The 15334-nt window shown below is 56.0% G+C and overlaps 2 protein-coding genes across 2 annotated transcripts; both read right to left on the reverse strand.

Moving 5' to 3' along the window:
- Positions 1-2770: 2770 nt before the first annotated feature.
- PCSK9 (proprotein convertase subtilisin/kexin type 9) lies at positions 2771-7569 on the reverse strand (the record flags this gene model as incomplete). Its single annotated transcript, XM_083868158.1, has 12 exons — positions 2771-3797; positions 4055-4236; positions 4481-4637; positions 4727-4875; positions 5125-5295; positions 5550-5733; positions 5854-6050; positions 6126-6267; positions 6627-6760; positions 6937-7060; positions 7158-7343; positions 7432-7569. 12 exons carry the CDS (start codon positions 7567-7569, stop codon positions 3636-3638), a joined length of 1926 nt encoding a protein of 641 aa, XP_083724284.1. The 3' UTR covers positions 2771-3635.
- Positions 7570-12146: 4577 nt separating this feature from the next.
- BSND (barttin CLCNK type accessory subunit beta) lies at positions 12147-15236 on the reverse strand. The gene is made up of 4 exons (XM_083868046.1): positions 14875-15236; positions 13784-13863; positions 13209-13451; positions 12147-12516 (listed from the first exon to the last, which is right to left on the reverse strand). The coding sequence occupies exons 1-4, from the start codon at positions 15049-15051 to the stop codon at positions 12249-12251; spliced, it is 768 nt and encodes a 255-aa protein (XP_083724172.1). The 5' UTR covers positions 15052-15236; the 3' UTR covers positions 12147-12248.
- Between the last annotated feature and the right edge of the window lie 98 nt (positions 15237-15334).

Genomic DNA, 15334 nt, shown 5'->3' on the forward strand with positions numbered 1-15334 from the left:
CCAGCCAAAAAGTGCCTTTTTTTTTTTTTTGGTTTGTTTCTTTTCACACGCTGCTGCCAAAACACGGAGCAGCAGACAGCTTTTCACTGTTGTGCACTAATATTGAAAGTAACCAGTCATTTCACTGTTGGAAGTAAGCATGGGATGTGATGTCAGCTGTACAGCTTTATAAGTTATTGTGGGGTAGGAGAGTCGGCCTCACAGGCTGCAGGGACAGGGGGACACCATAGGGAATCCCTCACTTCCCTTTCCCAAACAATTGTCTTCACGGACACACGGCAGAGTCAGCATTTTATAAATGTTTCTGATGATGTGCTGGGACGTTTTAAATTAATTTTGAGCTAATCATTTCTTATGGATTACCCCCTTCCTTCCTTCCTTCCCCCACCCCCAAAAGCTTTGGCAACGGGTCAGGAATCTTCCCAAGGAGTCAGTACACAGCGGTGATGGTTGATGGGGAGAAGCTGGTTGTGTTCCTATGGGTTGGCACCACTTGTCACTTCAGGTTCCTGTTATTTCCTATGGAAACAACATCCTCGATAGCCTCAGGCCCAGGGAAGCATTGGTGGGAATTTTGCATCAGGATGGCTCATCACCACTGTGTACTTGAAACCAATACAAACTTTTTCACGGTTCTGCTCACGCTTGTACAAAGTCAGTGGTTATAATTTGCAATAAGATGATACTCGGTCACTTATTTTCGTTTCCAGCTGCTGTCATTCGAACCTGCTGAAGATTATTTTTTTGGAAAATAGAGTTCAACAAAAAGAAAAAAAAAAAAGAAAAAAAAAAACCTAGTTTTTGTGTAAATTGTGATGCATTTATATGTTGTAATTTTTACTGCCAATCTTTTTTGGATGAAAATGTTTTTATACAGCTTACAAAATGTTCAGTGAGGAGCAGCCACAGCCTGCCTGCGAGCACTCGGGGAGATATTGTCCGATTAACGCGTAGACATTTGGCACTGGAAAAATAGGCAGTCTTGATGAACAGTCTTGGGATTCCTGGTCAATGGAATAAAGTTATTCCTTTCACAGAAAACTAGTGTAATCTGTGCACATGGTGCTACACTCTTGCCTTGTTGATCCTCTTATTCTGAACCTCCTTGGGCCAGCTCTGCAGATGCTGAGCTCCTCAAGGGTGCCCTGATTGCTATTTTGGCTCCTGTCCACAGTCAGTGGAAGCAGCTGAGTGGCCCTGGAGCTGCCCTGCTGTATATCCTTACTGTCACATCTGTACCTCTGTGCAGCTCCTGACCTCAGCACAGTGATTTACCCTGGCCAGGCTCACAGTGGCAGATTAGAGCAGATTTTGTGTGTCAGATCCAAGATTTGTGGGCGAGCTGGGTGTGAATTCATCCTGCCTCCCACAGGGGCAAGGGGCAGAGAGTTGCACACGGAGCTGGGGTTCCATAACTCACTGATTTGGGAACCAGGAGCTACAGCCAGGGCCACCCCCACTCTGTCCCCTGCTCTAAGGACAAGGACTTTGACTTTTCCAGCCTGACTCAGCCTCTGCTCTCCCCTGGTGGTCCTGGGAGCGTGGACTGGGCATTGCAAAGTGCTGCCAGGACTGGGATCAGCATCCCTGGGATCAGCCCTGCTCTCCTGAATGTGAGAGGCTTTTCCGCCTACTCACACACAAGGCACAAAGCAAGGGCTAATCTTTTAATGTTGTTTCCTTCCACCAGGCTTATGAAGGCTTGAAGTGAGCTGGGGAAGCTCTGCCTGGCTTATCAGGTGTGGAATATGCTCACACCTTGTGCTGGATCCTCCCCTCTCACAAGGGAGGCAGCAGAGCTGAAATCCTGATGTGTGTTTTGAGAGGTGACAGCTCAAGGAGTCTGCTGAAAAATCACCCTCGGTGTCAGAGCTGTCCAGGAGCTCTCAGGCTGACATCCTTTTTTCTTTTCTGCCTCTTTGTGCAAAATTCAGGTTCCAGATGATGAAATTATGGGCTGTAATTATGTCCATGTTATATAATTACGTGTTTAGATTAGGGTTGGGCTTTTGCCAGCTTTAGTTAACAAGTTAGAATTAGTTTCAACCTTTCAAAGTGGTGTTTTGTGCTGGATTTGTCTTCTCTTGCCAATTAAAGCCAGAGCAACAGAGCTGCAGGGGGCTTTTGGATTGGGAAAAACTCCCAACCCAGCCAAGTCTGACAGTTTAACCTACAGCTTGTGATATCAAACTGCTTTTTTTTTTTCCATTTATCCTCAGATAACACCACAAAAATTATATATTGTAGTACCAGGAGGCTGCTAAGCACTGAGAGAAAAGTGAGACCAAACTTCAGTGGCTTCTAGTTCTCAGCCTTTCCCTGCTGTTGGCATCTCTCTGAACCAAGCTTTGTCTCCTTCCTGGGGCTCCAGCCCTTCCCAAGTGAAGGAACAACAGCAACCCAAGTTCAAGGGCACGTTCCCAAAGCTGGGTGATGTTTGTTTCCATAACTGGAAGCTCTTGCCCTGCACCACTGTTGTTAAAACAAACTTCTGGTCTTGTGTGTGTGAACAACACGATCCTAGAGCACAACCCAGCTGTGGGCAAGGGTGCCTGTGCTGACTGTGCCAACTTCCAAAGGTGCCAGTTGTCATCTGGGAGCACCTCAGATCCCAGGCAGGGATCAGATCTGACCTGGGGGGCTGGGGCTGCTCACTAACAAAGCAGAGCTCTTTGGGGGAGCAGAATCCCTGCTGGATGGGTCCCCCTTCCCTCTTCCAGGCCAGTTCCCCAGGGGGATGTCAATGAGGCCAGACAACAGACCACAAGAGCACAGGTCTATGAATTTTATTTTAAAAAGACATTTATAAAATGTTCATTTATAAAATTCCAAATAAATATTTAAGGTACAAATGTAAAAACTAAGGCGCTATGAAAGCTTTTTCTTAATTCTTTTTTTTTTTTTTTTCAAGGAATTACAGCCTCCTACAGTTCTATGTGTCTTGGGAAGACCTGAAACTGTTAACACATAACACCAGCAGATCATTAACTTTGACTTAACAAAAAAAGCACTAATGAAGCAGTAGCTGACTGTAGCAACGCAGATAAAAATCTAATTAACCAAGCAGGCTGTTTAAACTACAGCCCTTACACTTGACTCAAAAGTAAAGAAGTCTCCTAGGAATACGATTAGGCAATTATAAAACTGCCCAAAAATGGCTAAACTAGGATTTTCCAGGTGCTAAGCAGCATTAGCTGACAACTAATGAGCAACTAACCGGGAAAGGAAGGAGCAATCCTCACAATACTTTTTTCTTTAAAAGGTGGTGGATTTTTCCTGTGCTGGGTGACAACACCATGGCTTGTTCTGTCAAGGTGTTTATAGGAAAGACCCAGTGCATGGCAGGGAAAGGATGCTGGGATGGCCCCAGTGATGGGACAGGGCTCCAGCTGCATGGGGGATGCTTGGAGAGCTCTTGCAGGGCCGCCCTGGATCTCACACAGATCCTGACCCCGTTGTGTGAGAGGGACAAACAAGTTCATCCCCGACCAGCACAAGTTGGGGGTCATCAGCTGCATGTCAGAGCATGGATTGTTCTGGAAACCCTGGGAAGGCACAAAGCCAGGCATACAGGGCTCCAGCAAAGCCTCCATCCCTGCTGTGCCACAGGAACCTCTCTCCAGCCCAGGCTGTCCCTACTGCCGGCTCCTGCAGCAGATGGCGATGGCCACGGCCGAGCTGCTGCCAGGGCCAGCAGGTGCCACGCAGGAATTGTCCATGGCATAGGCTCCCATGGAGCTCTGGGAAAGAGTGTTACAGCCTGTCAGCATCCAGCCATCCTCACAGGACACTGTCACCTAATGGGAGGAGAGGTCACCATCATCCATGGGTCACCAAAGGGCCAAGGGCTTGCCTGTCCCCCGTGTCCCCACAGTTCAGGGTGGGGTCACTGCTGTCACCCAGCTGGATGGGTGTCCCATTGCAGGTGGGGACAGCAGTGAAGGCTGAGGTTGGGACAGCCACAATGGGCTGAAGCCCAAAACCCATCGGGATGGCAGAGGGACGGACAGAGACAAAGACAACACTTTGGCAAAAGAGCTTGTCCCATCCCTACCTTCTCCTCGGGCTCCAGGGCCATGTGCTCCTTCAGCCGGCACTCGAGGCTGGCAGTGGGGCAGCACAAGGCGTGTGCCATCGCCTCAGTCCTGCTGGCACAGCGGCTGGGCCCCCTCCCCAGCCCCACCTCGGGCCTGCCACCAGCACCCAGCACCACAGATGGGGAGTGGAAACTGCAGCCTGCCCGGAGGAGAGGGGATATGGCACAGGGCAGCCATGGCAGCATCCCAGTGCACACACTGCTGCCAAGGATGTCCTGAGAGAGCCCTGAGCCTTCCCCCTCCATGCACACAGCACATGTACCCCTTCCCTGCCACCCCAGCAACCACACCCACCCTTTTACCCCCAAATCCTGCAGTTTTTCTGGAAGTAACACCCTCGTCCATCAGGCCCAAAGGTGTGTAACCCCGTGTGTTGGTGTTACCGGTCAGCACATGGTGTCCTGGGGGGCACTCAGCCCCCGGGGAGCCGGCCTTGATGTGGCATTCAGCCCTGGGCCACGTGCAGCACCTGGCGATGGCATAAACCCCCTGGCCCCGGAGAGCGCTGTGGGCCACACATTGCTTCTGCCCGTCCTTGTCCTGGGGATGATGGGGCAGCACATTGTCACCGGGGCCTCGGGGGGCTGGGGACACCAAGGGCAGCGCCTGTGCCTCCCCACACTGCTCACCTCCATGTGCTCCCCCAGCCGGCGACCGCTGCGGGAGAAGCTGGAGCAGCTGAGCATCTCCTCGGTGCTGGCGCATCGAGCCACGGCCGTGGCGTGCTGGGCCAGCCCCGAGCGCGCCGACCACACCGAGCGGCAGAGCAGCTGCTCCTCTGCAACAAGGCCGGGGCATCAGCGGCAGGGGACATCCACAGTGTCACCCACAGTGACATCCACAGTGACACCCACAGTGACACCCAGCGCCCATGCCACCCACCAAGCTCCATCTCCACCCATCCATGCAAACGGCTGCGCCCAGGCTCAGCCCAGGGGACAGTCTCTGCCCACACACAGTGCTTTCACGACAGCACTGCTTTCCTGGTAAGGGCAGAGCTCTGCCGAGCACCCAGCGAGGTCCTCACCTGCTCCCAGCCAGGTGGGCAGCCCGGCCACGCTGTTGGGTGTCTGCAGGCGCTGCTCCTCCGGGATCCACGCTGTGTCCATCGAGTTCTTGGTGGAGAAGTGCAGGAGGCGCTGCCGGAGCTCGGCCGGGCTCAGCTGGGGCTGGGCGCTGAGCAGCACGGCAGCAATGCCTGCGAGGGCACGGGAGGACACAGTGAGAACCAGAGGAGATACAGCCGCTCCCATGGGCAGCACAACTCCAGAGACACGAGAGGAGGCATCTCTGTAGCCCATCGCCCACACGCACGGGGCTGTGGCTCCCGAATGAGAAAAACCGAACCCACGCAAACACAAAAAATGCCCCCGGCTCCAGCACGCCTGAAGCCCTGTGCCAACATCAGCGAGCAGAGGACCATCCCTCCCTGCCCCTCAAAGCGCAGCTCGCCTGCCACATGCGCGGCCGCCTGCGAGGTCCCGCTCCGCGCCGTGAAACACGTGCTGCAGTCGCTGGAGGCGCCGATGATGTCGTCCCCCGGGGCAAACAGGTCCACGCAGCGGCCAAAATTGGTGCCCAGGGTGCCAATGGAGGCGGGTCGGTCCTCGCTGTCGGTGGCACCGACTGTGATGACCTGGCAGTGACAAGGGCAGCACGGGAGGGTTGGCACACCCAGCCCCAGCCCAGGCTGCTGACTCACGGCTGGAGGGGATGAGGTGGCAGCCAAGCCTCAGGGGTATCCCACAGCCCATACCTCTGGCTCGGATGCAGGCGAGTAGAGACAGGCATCGTCCTTGTAGTTGCCGGCAGCCGCCACCACCGCTGCTCCCATCCGCGCCATCCGCCGGCAGCCCGCGTTCAGTGCAGGGCTGTGTGCGCCAGCCAAGGGCAGCACCACCACCGCCGGCGCGCCCGGATGAGCCCCCAGCGTCCTCTTGATGAACTCCAGGGCTGGGAGGGACAGCACACTATGGCAGGAAGCTCCGGGAGGGATCCTGCTCCTCTCTGGGGCGTGGGGTCACTCACCCATGAGAGTCCCGCTGATGGTGCCCTTCCCTTGGCAGTTCAGCACTCGGAGGCTGCGGATGTTGGTGCCCTTGGCCAGGCCGGCGTCTCGCCCGCTCAACACCCCGGCCACGTGTGTCCCATGGCTGTCACACCTGCTGGCCTGGCACAGGCACCGCAGTTTCATGCCCCAGCCCGTTACACCAAAGCAGGTTTACAATCCCACAGCATCCCTCCCACTCCTTCCCACCTTGATTCCCTCTTACCTGACACACACCTGTGCTACCCCAGAACCCTTTCCTGGAAAGAAGACCTGCCCTACTCAGCCCTATCTCCAAACCGACCACCTTGAGGGTCCCAATATCCCCCAGGACCATGCCTCCTGTTGCCCGTCCTGCCCAGCATTTTGGTCCAGGCCAAGTGTCTCCCTTGTCCTGAAAAGCCTCACAAGGCTGGCCAGGATTTGGTGGATGCAGGGGACTGCTCTGGCCAGGATGCAGCACGTGGCAGCTCAGGACTCACCTGCCTGTGGAAGTGGGTGCCATCCTCCTCGGGGATGCTCTCGAAGCCAGTCACAGTCACCCTGCCCTGGATCTCCCTGTGGGTGCTCTGCACTTTGCTGTCCAGCAGGAAAATCTCGGCCAGGCCACCTTTATCTGCCAGAGAAGCAGCAGGGGAGGAAGACAACCACCGTCACAGTCAGCACAGGCCACCTGGGTTGCTCCCAAAGTGCAGCTCCAGACCCACAGCACCATGGGGCAGAGGAATATTTATGGGGAAGGGACCTGATTCTTCCTCAAGGAGTCCCCCCCTCACACACCTCAGCACTTACTGGGAGGGCTGTAGGTGCCTGAGCTGGGCTGTGGCTGCATGATCCTGCCCAGGTTCCAGGGAATGCTCTGGGCAAACACATAGGCGTCCTCCTCGATGTACTTCACATGTGGCAGCTTCAGCGCCTGCGGAGGGGACATAAATCTCCTGGGGCTGCCACTGCCACCAGCGCCCACCGTAGCTGTTGTCCCCTGCCACCACCCCGTCCCCCACTCCACGTACCGTGTCCAGGAGGTCGCTGCTCATCCTCACCAGGAAGGCGGGCAGGAGGTGGAAGACGTGCAGCAGCTGGGCCAGGTGTCCCCGCCGAGCCGCCCGGGCCTGCAGCCGCCGGGCCGTGCCCCGCAGCTCGGCCTCGCCGCCCTCCCGCAGCATCACCACGTAACGCCCGGGCAGCCGCCAGGACGCCTGCGGGGACACGAGCAGCGGGCTGGGCTCCGGGGGACACACACACACAAACAGGAGAGTTGCTGTCCCCCCACCCCGCGCTCCTCACCTTGGCGGCGCGATGGAAAGCGGCGGGTCCCGGAGGGGCGGCCCCGACGGCGGCTTCCCCCTCCTCGGCCGCCCCCGGGGCCAGAACCAGCTCCAACAGCGCCAGCACCAGCGCCAGCCCCAGCGCCCGCGGGGCCATCCGACGGGCAGTGCAGGGAGACGCCGGGACCCCCGGGATCGGCACCGGCGGGGACCCCTGCGCGACCTCCGAGGGGCTGGAGCAGAGCCGGGGGGCTGGAGAGGAGCCGGGGGGCTGGAGCGGAGCCGGGGGGCTGGAGAGGAGCCGAGGGGCTGGAGCGGGGCCGGGGGGCTGGAGCGGAGCCGGGGGGCTGGAGCGCACAGGCGGAGCTGATGGCCCGGAGAGCAGCCACGGATCTGAGACGCCGGAGCGCACCCGCGGATCCGAGATCCCGGAGCGCACCAGCAGATCTGAGATCCCGGAGCCACCCGCAGATCTGAGGTCCCGGAACGCACCCGCGGCTCTGCCGGTCTCTCAGCGCGGCGGGGCGGGGATCACGCCAGGACCGCCGGCCCCAGCGGGCGGGTTAAGCATTAACGGGGCCGCGGGAGGGGGCGCGGGGCGCGGGGGCCGCGGGGAAAGGGCAAATGGGGACGCTGCTCACCCCGAGTCCCGGCGGATCGCTGGGGGCTCTGGCGAGCAAAGCGCAGCCGCTCAAGGACTGTTTTCAGAAAGGGATGAAAGCTTTAGTGTGCCTCCCACTGCCTCACTCCACGAATAAATTCCCGTGAAATCCTCTAATCCTGTTTGGGCATTTTTTACAGAGTCGTCACTCATCGCAAATGCCCTTTTTGCGGGATGATACCGGCGCTTTCCCGTGGCTATCCCCCTTTCCCACCCCTGCCCTCCCACAACATCGAGATCCCACACTGCCCCACATCCCCAGTGACCTTCAGCAACCCCGGCCCTGCTCCCGGCTCTTCACAGAAATAGGAATATATTTGTGTTTGGACTGGTTATTTATAAACTCCTCAGAGGTTGTCTGTTTATATGGATACCCATGTTTTATACAGATGTATGTGTTTCATATGGATGTGAATCATTTGTACGAATATATGTTTTACATGGGTGCACATGTTATAATTATGTGTATGGTTTGCATGCATATATATGTTTTACATGGATATGTGTGGTTTGTATGCACATATATGTTTTAAATGGATGAACATTATTACACAATTTTTTGTAGGGTTTGTACAGACATGAATGTTTTATGTAGGTGTGTATGTTTTATATAGGTGTGTATGTTTTATAAGGATGTAAATGGTTTATATGGATGTGTGTGTCTAATATGGAGAATGTTAGACATGTGAACAGTTATAGATATGTTAGATATATATAGTTATAGATATGTTAGAGATATATATAACATATAATCTATCTAATATATATATCTAATATATATATACACATCTAACATATATATATATATATATGTTAGATATGTGAACAGTTTGTATGGGAAATGTTGATTTTTTTTTAATGAGACCTCAGGTGGGTGCCTGAACTCTGGTTCAGGTGACTGCAGGGACACCAGACCCCAATTGTCACCCATTCTATTGCAGACAGCTGACACTGGAAGGGCTCAGCGTTCAGGACATTGATCATGGGGACGAGTCTCACTCCTGATTTTTGGCTCAGCTTCCTCAGTGCTGCTGAGTCCCACAGCACAGCACTGGGGCCTCAGGAGAATTCTGAGCCAGCCAAGCATGGGGGGGCCCCGTCTCAAGGGGGACAGTCCCCCTCTCCCTGCTGTCTTTCCCTTCATTTTTGCACAGGGGACAATCTGTGTCCCAGGGAAGGATGGGAGGAGCCCAAAGAGGAGGGAGGGGGTGGCAGAGTCCCCCCAGTTCCACGTGCATCCCCACGTGCTGAGGAACCCATGGAGCTCTTGGCACTAACATCCAACCCCAGTGCCTGGAAAGGGATCCAGCCCAGCTCTCACTCCCCAGGAGTGGATATCTGCAGAAAGGTTCTTTTTAATTGAGAAATTGTTCAGAAATAGCCTAATTTTTGCACCTTGTACAGAAGAGCTATTTTGGTCCTGGCTCCCTGCAGAGCTTCCAGCCTGTTTGTCTGTGTAAAAAGGGGGCTCCTGTTGAGGGGAAAGGAATGAGAGGAATGAGAGAGCAGAGGAGGCATCAGAGAAGACCTCAACAAGGTGAGAGGATCCCTAAATCCTTGGTGCCATCCCTCCGGGGAGAAAGATGGGGCTCCGGGCGGTGCGGGCACAGGGCCGGGTGCGCTGTGCCGAGCATCCCGCCGGTAAAACAGTAGTCTCCCACACCCTTTGGGACACCTCTGCATATGTAAGCGTGATAATCAAACGCCACAGGTAGAATGTACTGGAGAAAGTCGTGCGCTGCACCAGCCGGGAATCGAACCCGGGTCGCAAGAATGGGAATCTTGCATGATACCACTACACCACTGGTGCTCGGGCGTCACCTCCTCCCGCGGGTCACCAAGGGCTCGGGCTGGCCCCGTCCCGCGTGGGTGGCCCCGCCAGCCCCTTCCCCTGTCTCTCGGGGTCCCCGGGGAGGGTGACACGCATAGGCAGCGGGCTGTCCCCCCCTGCACCAGCTGAGCCGGACCCGGGGCTGCCGGCCGAGCTTAATGCCATGCAGGAATGTCCCCGTTCCCATAATGTTTAACCTCGGCCGGCGCGGGAGCCTTGGAGTCCTTCGGCTCAAGGATGCTGTGCCAGGGATGGGGGATGCACGGCCAGCTGGTTCCGTGGGGAGAGGGGCTCCAGGCCCCGTGTCAGCCCCTCCCCCGCCTCTGTCTGAGAAATAGATTTCTTTTGCCAAAAATCAAAGTGAGTGCCAAGCCATGAGGTAGGAATCTCTTCTGTGAGGAAATTTGAGAGTGTGTTCAGCCTGGAGAAGAGAAGGGTCCAGAGAGACCTTAGAGCCCCTTCCAGTACAGAGACTACAGGAGAGCAGGGAGAGACTTTGGACTGTCAAGCCCTGGCACAGTTTTGACAGGGAAGCTGTGGATGTCCCATCCTTGGGAACATTCAAGGCCAGGTTGGACATTCCTTGGAGCAACCTGGTCTAATGGAAGGTGTCCCTTCCCATGGCAGGGGGCTTAGAACAAGATGATCTTTAAGGTCCTTTCCCAGCCCAAACATTCTGTGGTTCTATAGGTGAAAACATCTGTGTCTCTATCAGATTCCCACATTCCATAGGAGCAGAGACACAGAGTGACATCCTGCCCCAGGCACCCTCTGAAAACTCAGTGAGACGTCATCTCACCTCAGTGAGACCTTCCAAACATCATTCCCAGAGCCAGCACACACCCCCACATTGGGAAGGACAGGCAGGAGCTGAGTACATCAATCAATCTGGAAATGCTTCCTCCTGGAGAGCGCCTCATGGTCCTGTGGCAATGTTTAGCCAACACTGGAGCCTTTATTCCCCACCCTCCTGTTGCCCATAAACACCCCAAGTGCGTGGGTGCTCCCTGCCCTTCTCCCTGGCTGCTTTTGGTGACATCAAGGTGAGTGAAGGGTGCAGGAAAAATATCAGAGGTGTCACAGGGCTGCAACACCTCACGTACAGCCTTTTCTTGCACACCCTGCACTGTCCCAGCAAAGCATCCCCTGGGTGGCAAAGGAGCACAGGAGCAATTCCAGGGTTCTTGTGCTCTCTCCCTTTCAGGTGCTTTCCCTGACAGATTTCCCCCACTTTTGTGCTCAGGGGATTGGGACTGCAGGATTTTTAAGCTCCCTTCCAACTCAGCTCTGTGACTCGATGGAATTTGCTGAAGTGCTCCTCTGCCAGCAGACATGTGCTCCCCCCAAGCCTCCTGGGGCCACGCCAGGCACAGGCAGATCCAGCCCAGCTTTCCCAAAACACAGCAAGGGGCTCTCAGCATCCCTGTGCTGTTGGATACACTGATGATCCACTTTGACCCAAATCTGGCTGCCCTGGGGAGGCTCAGCCCCACAGACCCCCACAGTCCTGAGCAGCCAAAGGTCCCACCAGCACTGCCATGTATCTCTGTGTGCTGGAGACAGGCTGTGGAGAGCCCCTGTGCTGTCCCTGTCATGGTGACAAAACAGGCTGAGATCCATCCATGTGGTTTGGAGCAAACACTGATTATTCACAGAAACTTTGGGGATGGTGGGTGCAAACCCACCCACAGCTGTTGACACTGACCCAGCAGACAGTGTGCAAAGCCACCACCTCCAGTGCCATCACCAGGGGTTTGGCTCAGTTGTGTCCTTCTCTCTGTGTCCCCAAGAGTGCTGGAATCTGGTCCTTGTGCAGGAGATAGGGGACAGCACAATCTGTCCCTTCCATCACCCCTCTCCCAGCCTGGAGATATGAAGGCTGCCTGCAGCAGGAGATTCAGGATTGAATTTTAATTTCAGCAGAGCTTGGGTAAGGGAGAAAAACACTTTGAGGACATCTCTGTGTGGTAAAACCCACCTGCACTGAGCACATTTTACCTACCTAAACCTGATCATGTTCCAAACAGCACAGCCCACCCTTTCCCTTCCCAAGCACAGTATTTAACCCAGCTCAGCTTCTCTGTGCCCACCCCAATGCCTTTGGCGAGGGGGCCTTGTCCCATATTCTGTTGAATTCAGGAGCTGGATGTTCCCCCTTTGGGTCTGGGGGAAATGACAGCCTCCTGAGTGGCTGGGTGTGCACAAGGGCTGCACCATGGCACAGGGGCTGGCAGGAGCCTGGGGCCACCGCACTTTTGGGGACAGCCCCTTTTCCTCCAGGCTGTGACCTGTGTGTCCCCTCCATGAGGTGAGTCCATACCAAGCGGCCATTCTTTCCAGGAAATCAGTTTTCAGACTCAAAAAGTCTATCACTCTCCTTGAGCAGAGCATCCGGCTCCTCCTGGAGCCCGTAGTAGAGATCATCCTCCTCTCCAGGGCCTTTCCGGGGATGCTCTCCCCGCTCCGGGGCGCTGCTGGGGCTGCGGGAGGCGGAGGGCAGGGTCCGGCTCTGTGCCGTGGGGCTGCCGGGCACGGAGCCCTCCAGCGATGGCGTGTCCATCTCCTCCAGCAGAGAGGCCAGCGGGGCATCCCCCGGGGCTGGCCGGGCGGGGCTGCGGGGACAGTCACACCAAACACGGCTGGGCAGGAGCTGCATTCCCCCTGGAGCTGGATCCCAGCATCACCAGCCCCCTCGGTGACCCCTTTGTGGGGACACCTGCCTGCCAGGTTCCTGCTGCCCATGGGATGTATTAGTGGCTGTCCTTGCCTGTCCTGAATGTACAGGAAAGAGCTGCACCCATCCCAGCTGTAGCTGCATTTTGGCAGGTGCCCAAGTCCTACACCCCAATCCTGAACAGTGACCCCCATCAGCTGCAGAGCCCTTTGGGACCTCCCAAACCAATGCTTGGGCATCATATGGGGCATCTGCTTTGAGGGTCATGTGCTGGGCATCTCATTTCTATCAAAGTCTGACCAGGAGCTTTGGGGTTATTGTTGTGAGGGACACTGTTTATATCAATAAAATGAAATAAAGGCAAAATGCAAAAACGCAAATTACAACCAAAGGCCGCCTAAACTTCCTAAATAATAATTTGGTATTCCTAAATAATAATTTGGGAAATAATTTGGTTCAGAGGATCCTTGTGAGTGGGCTTCATTGGGCCAAGGGTGTGTTCTCAGTGCTGTGAGAGCAGCAAAAATCCCTCTGCATCCTCTTCCTCCCCCAAAACTGGAGGGGCCTGATCCCTCCCATTTTCACCCCACATCCCAGCAGTGCCGTGCCAACCCTGCAGGCACCACATACCTGCTGCCTGCTGCTGTTTCCAGGCGAGGTGCTGGATTTTGGAGGGGGTCTCCAGCCCCGCCCAGCTCCCTGTGGATCTCTGCCCTGGCCTGCACGGCTGACTGGGAGCAGCTGCGGGATCTGGGCTGTGCCGTGCCTGGGGGTGGAGCCGAGCTGACCACCTGCCTCTGTACCTGCTCGTAGGATGGCAGGCTCTTCTCGTAGATGCTGAGGGACTCTTTGTTGGGGCAGGGGACTTTGAAGCTGCAGGCAAAGGGATAAACAGGGTGCTGAGCAGACCTGGACCCCATGGAGATGGGAGACATGCACACAGGGCTCCATCACCTGAGGGAGTGGCTTTAGAGGCCACCAAGGCCATGTCACTGCTCACACCAGCAGCAGAGCCAGGGGATGCCTGCAGGAACACCAAAGCATCCCCCAGCATCACTCAGGCTCAGCCCTGGAGGGGCTCAGGCAGCCCTTTCCTCTCCCAGCCTGATCCCTGATTGGCATTTTGTGCTGCAGTGGGTGCAGCTGTCCCCAGTGTCACACCCTGCCCCCAGGGCACACACATTGCCCACATAGTGGGAACCCACCTGGTGTTTTTCTGTGGCAGCATCCCGGGTTTGTGGTCCAGGAACCTCTGGGCCTCGAGGTCTGCAGGGATGAAGGTTATCTGGGGGGAAAAGAGAGGCAGAGCCCAGGGGCTGTGCTGGGCATCACTGGGACCCTCAGCCCTCACAGTGGGAAAAGGGCCAGAGTGTCCCTTCAGCTGGGTTTAGGGTCATTTCCCACCATCTTTGGATGTTTGCCTTGGAAATGGCTTTTTTGAGGGAAATCGATAAGGAATGAATTGAATGAATGAATCCAGCAGAGCCCTGCTCTCAGTGCCTTTCCCCTGCTGGAGTCACACAAGTCCCCAAGCCCAGAGGGAGTCCCAAGGCCACACAGGAGATCAGTGGTCAGGGGCCAAACTGAGGGTGTCCCATCCTTGAGCCTCAAGCACTGTGGCAAAGCCACATCTCCATCCTACTGGGACTGAGCTCAGCTTTGAGGGGAGCTGATTCTGCTTCACCCCAACCCCAGAGAACTCAGCTGCTCTCAGAGGTCCCAGCTGGTCCTGGGTGCTGAGGCGGCTCCCCCACATTCTGGAGGGCAGCCAGGTTGTTGACAGGCCATCTGACAGTGCCCAGATCAGTCCTACAGATGTCCTCTCCTTGGAAAAACCCTTTTCTGCCAGGCCTGTTTCCCAGGGCAGGGAGTGCCCTCTGCCAAGGAGACTGGCAGGTGAGGGCTGGGCTCAGGGGGGCTGGGACCCTCTGACCTCCATGGCCACAACAGTCCCTTCTTGGAAGTCCTGGGAGCCTGCCAAGCCCCAGACCCCAAGGAAGGGGTTGCATGGGAGAGATGATCACAAGTTTACTTCCTTGGGATTATTCCCTGCTGCCAGTTTGAAACAAAGCCCCAGGCTCAGGGGGTGAAGGAGAGGGGACACATCCTGCAGGCATGAGCAGAGCACAAGCTTCCCCCTCCCAAACAACAATTCCTCCTCCAGATTGCTGCAGCTGGCTTCCCTGAGGAAACAGAGGCACAGCCTGAGGCTGCACATCCACAGCAGCCAAAGCCCCCCAAACCCAGCTGAGCCCTCAAGCCCCTCAAAAGTGCCCAGCAGTGGGAAGAATCCTACCTTTGGGTAGCACTGGCACATGCTCCATATGATGCCCACGACTACAAGCAGGGCACCCAGGACACAGAAGGTGATGTAGTACTGGGGCTTCTCCACGCTCATGATGAACATCCCCACCATCACCAGGAAGAAACCCAAGATGATGAACCCATAGCGGAAGGTCTTCTCCTCTGCCATGGGCTCCGGATGGGAGAGGCAGGAGGAGAAATTCCAGGAATCTCCTCGTTCACCTGCGGCTGCTGCCTGCTGAGCACACCAGCAGCATAAGGCGAGGAGTGGTGTCTCTCTCCAGAGCCTGCCAGGAGCTGAGGATCAGCTGCACGTTGAGCTGGTCCTGCCCAGGGCTGAGCCAGCCAGTTTTTAATGGGTTTGTAATGAATGCAAACACTGCCCTGCCGTTCACACTCCAGTGGAGCCGCCCGGCACGTGTCCGGGTAACCTTCCCTGCAGGCACACTCAG

The sequence above is a fragment of the Zosterops lateralis genome (assembly GCF_965231275.1).
Source record: "Zosterops lateralis genome assembly, chromosome: 9".
In the NCBI taxonomy this organism is placed as follows: Eukaryota; Metazoa; Chordata; class Aves; order Passeriformes; family Zosteropidae; genus Zosterops; species Zosterops lateralis.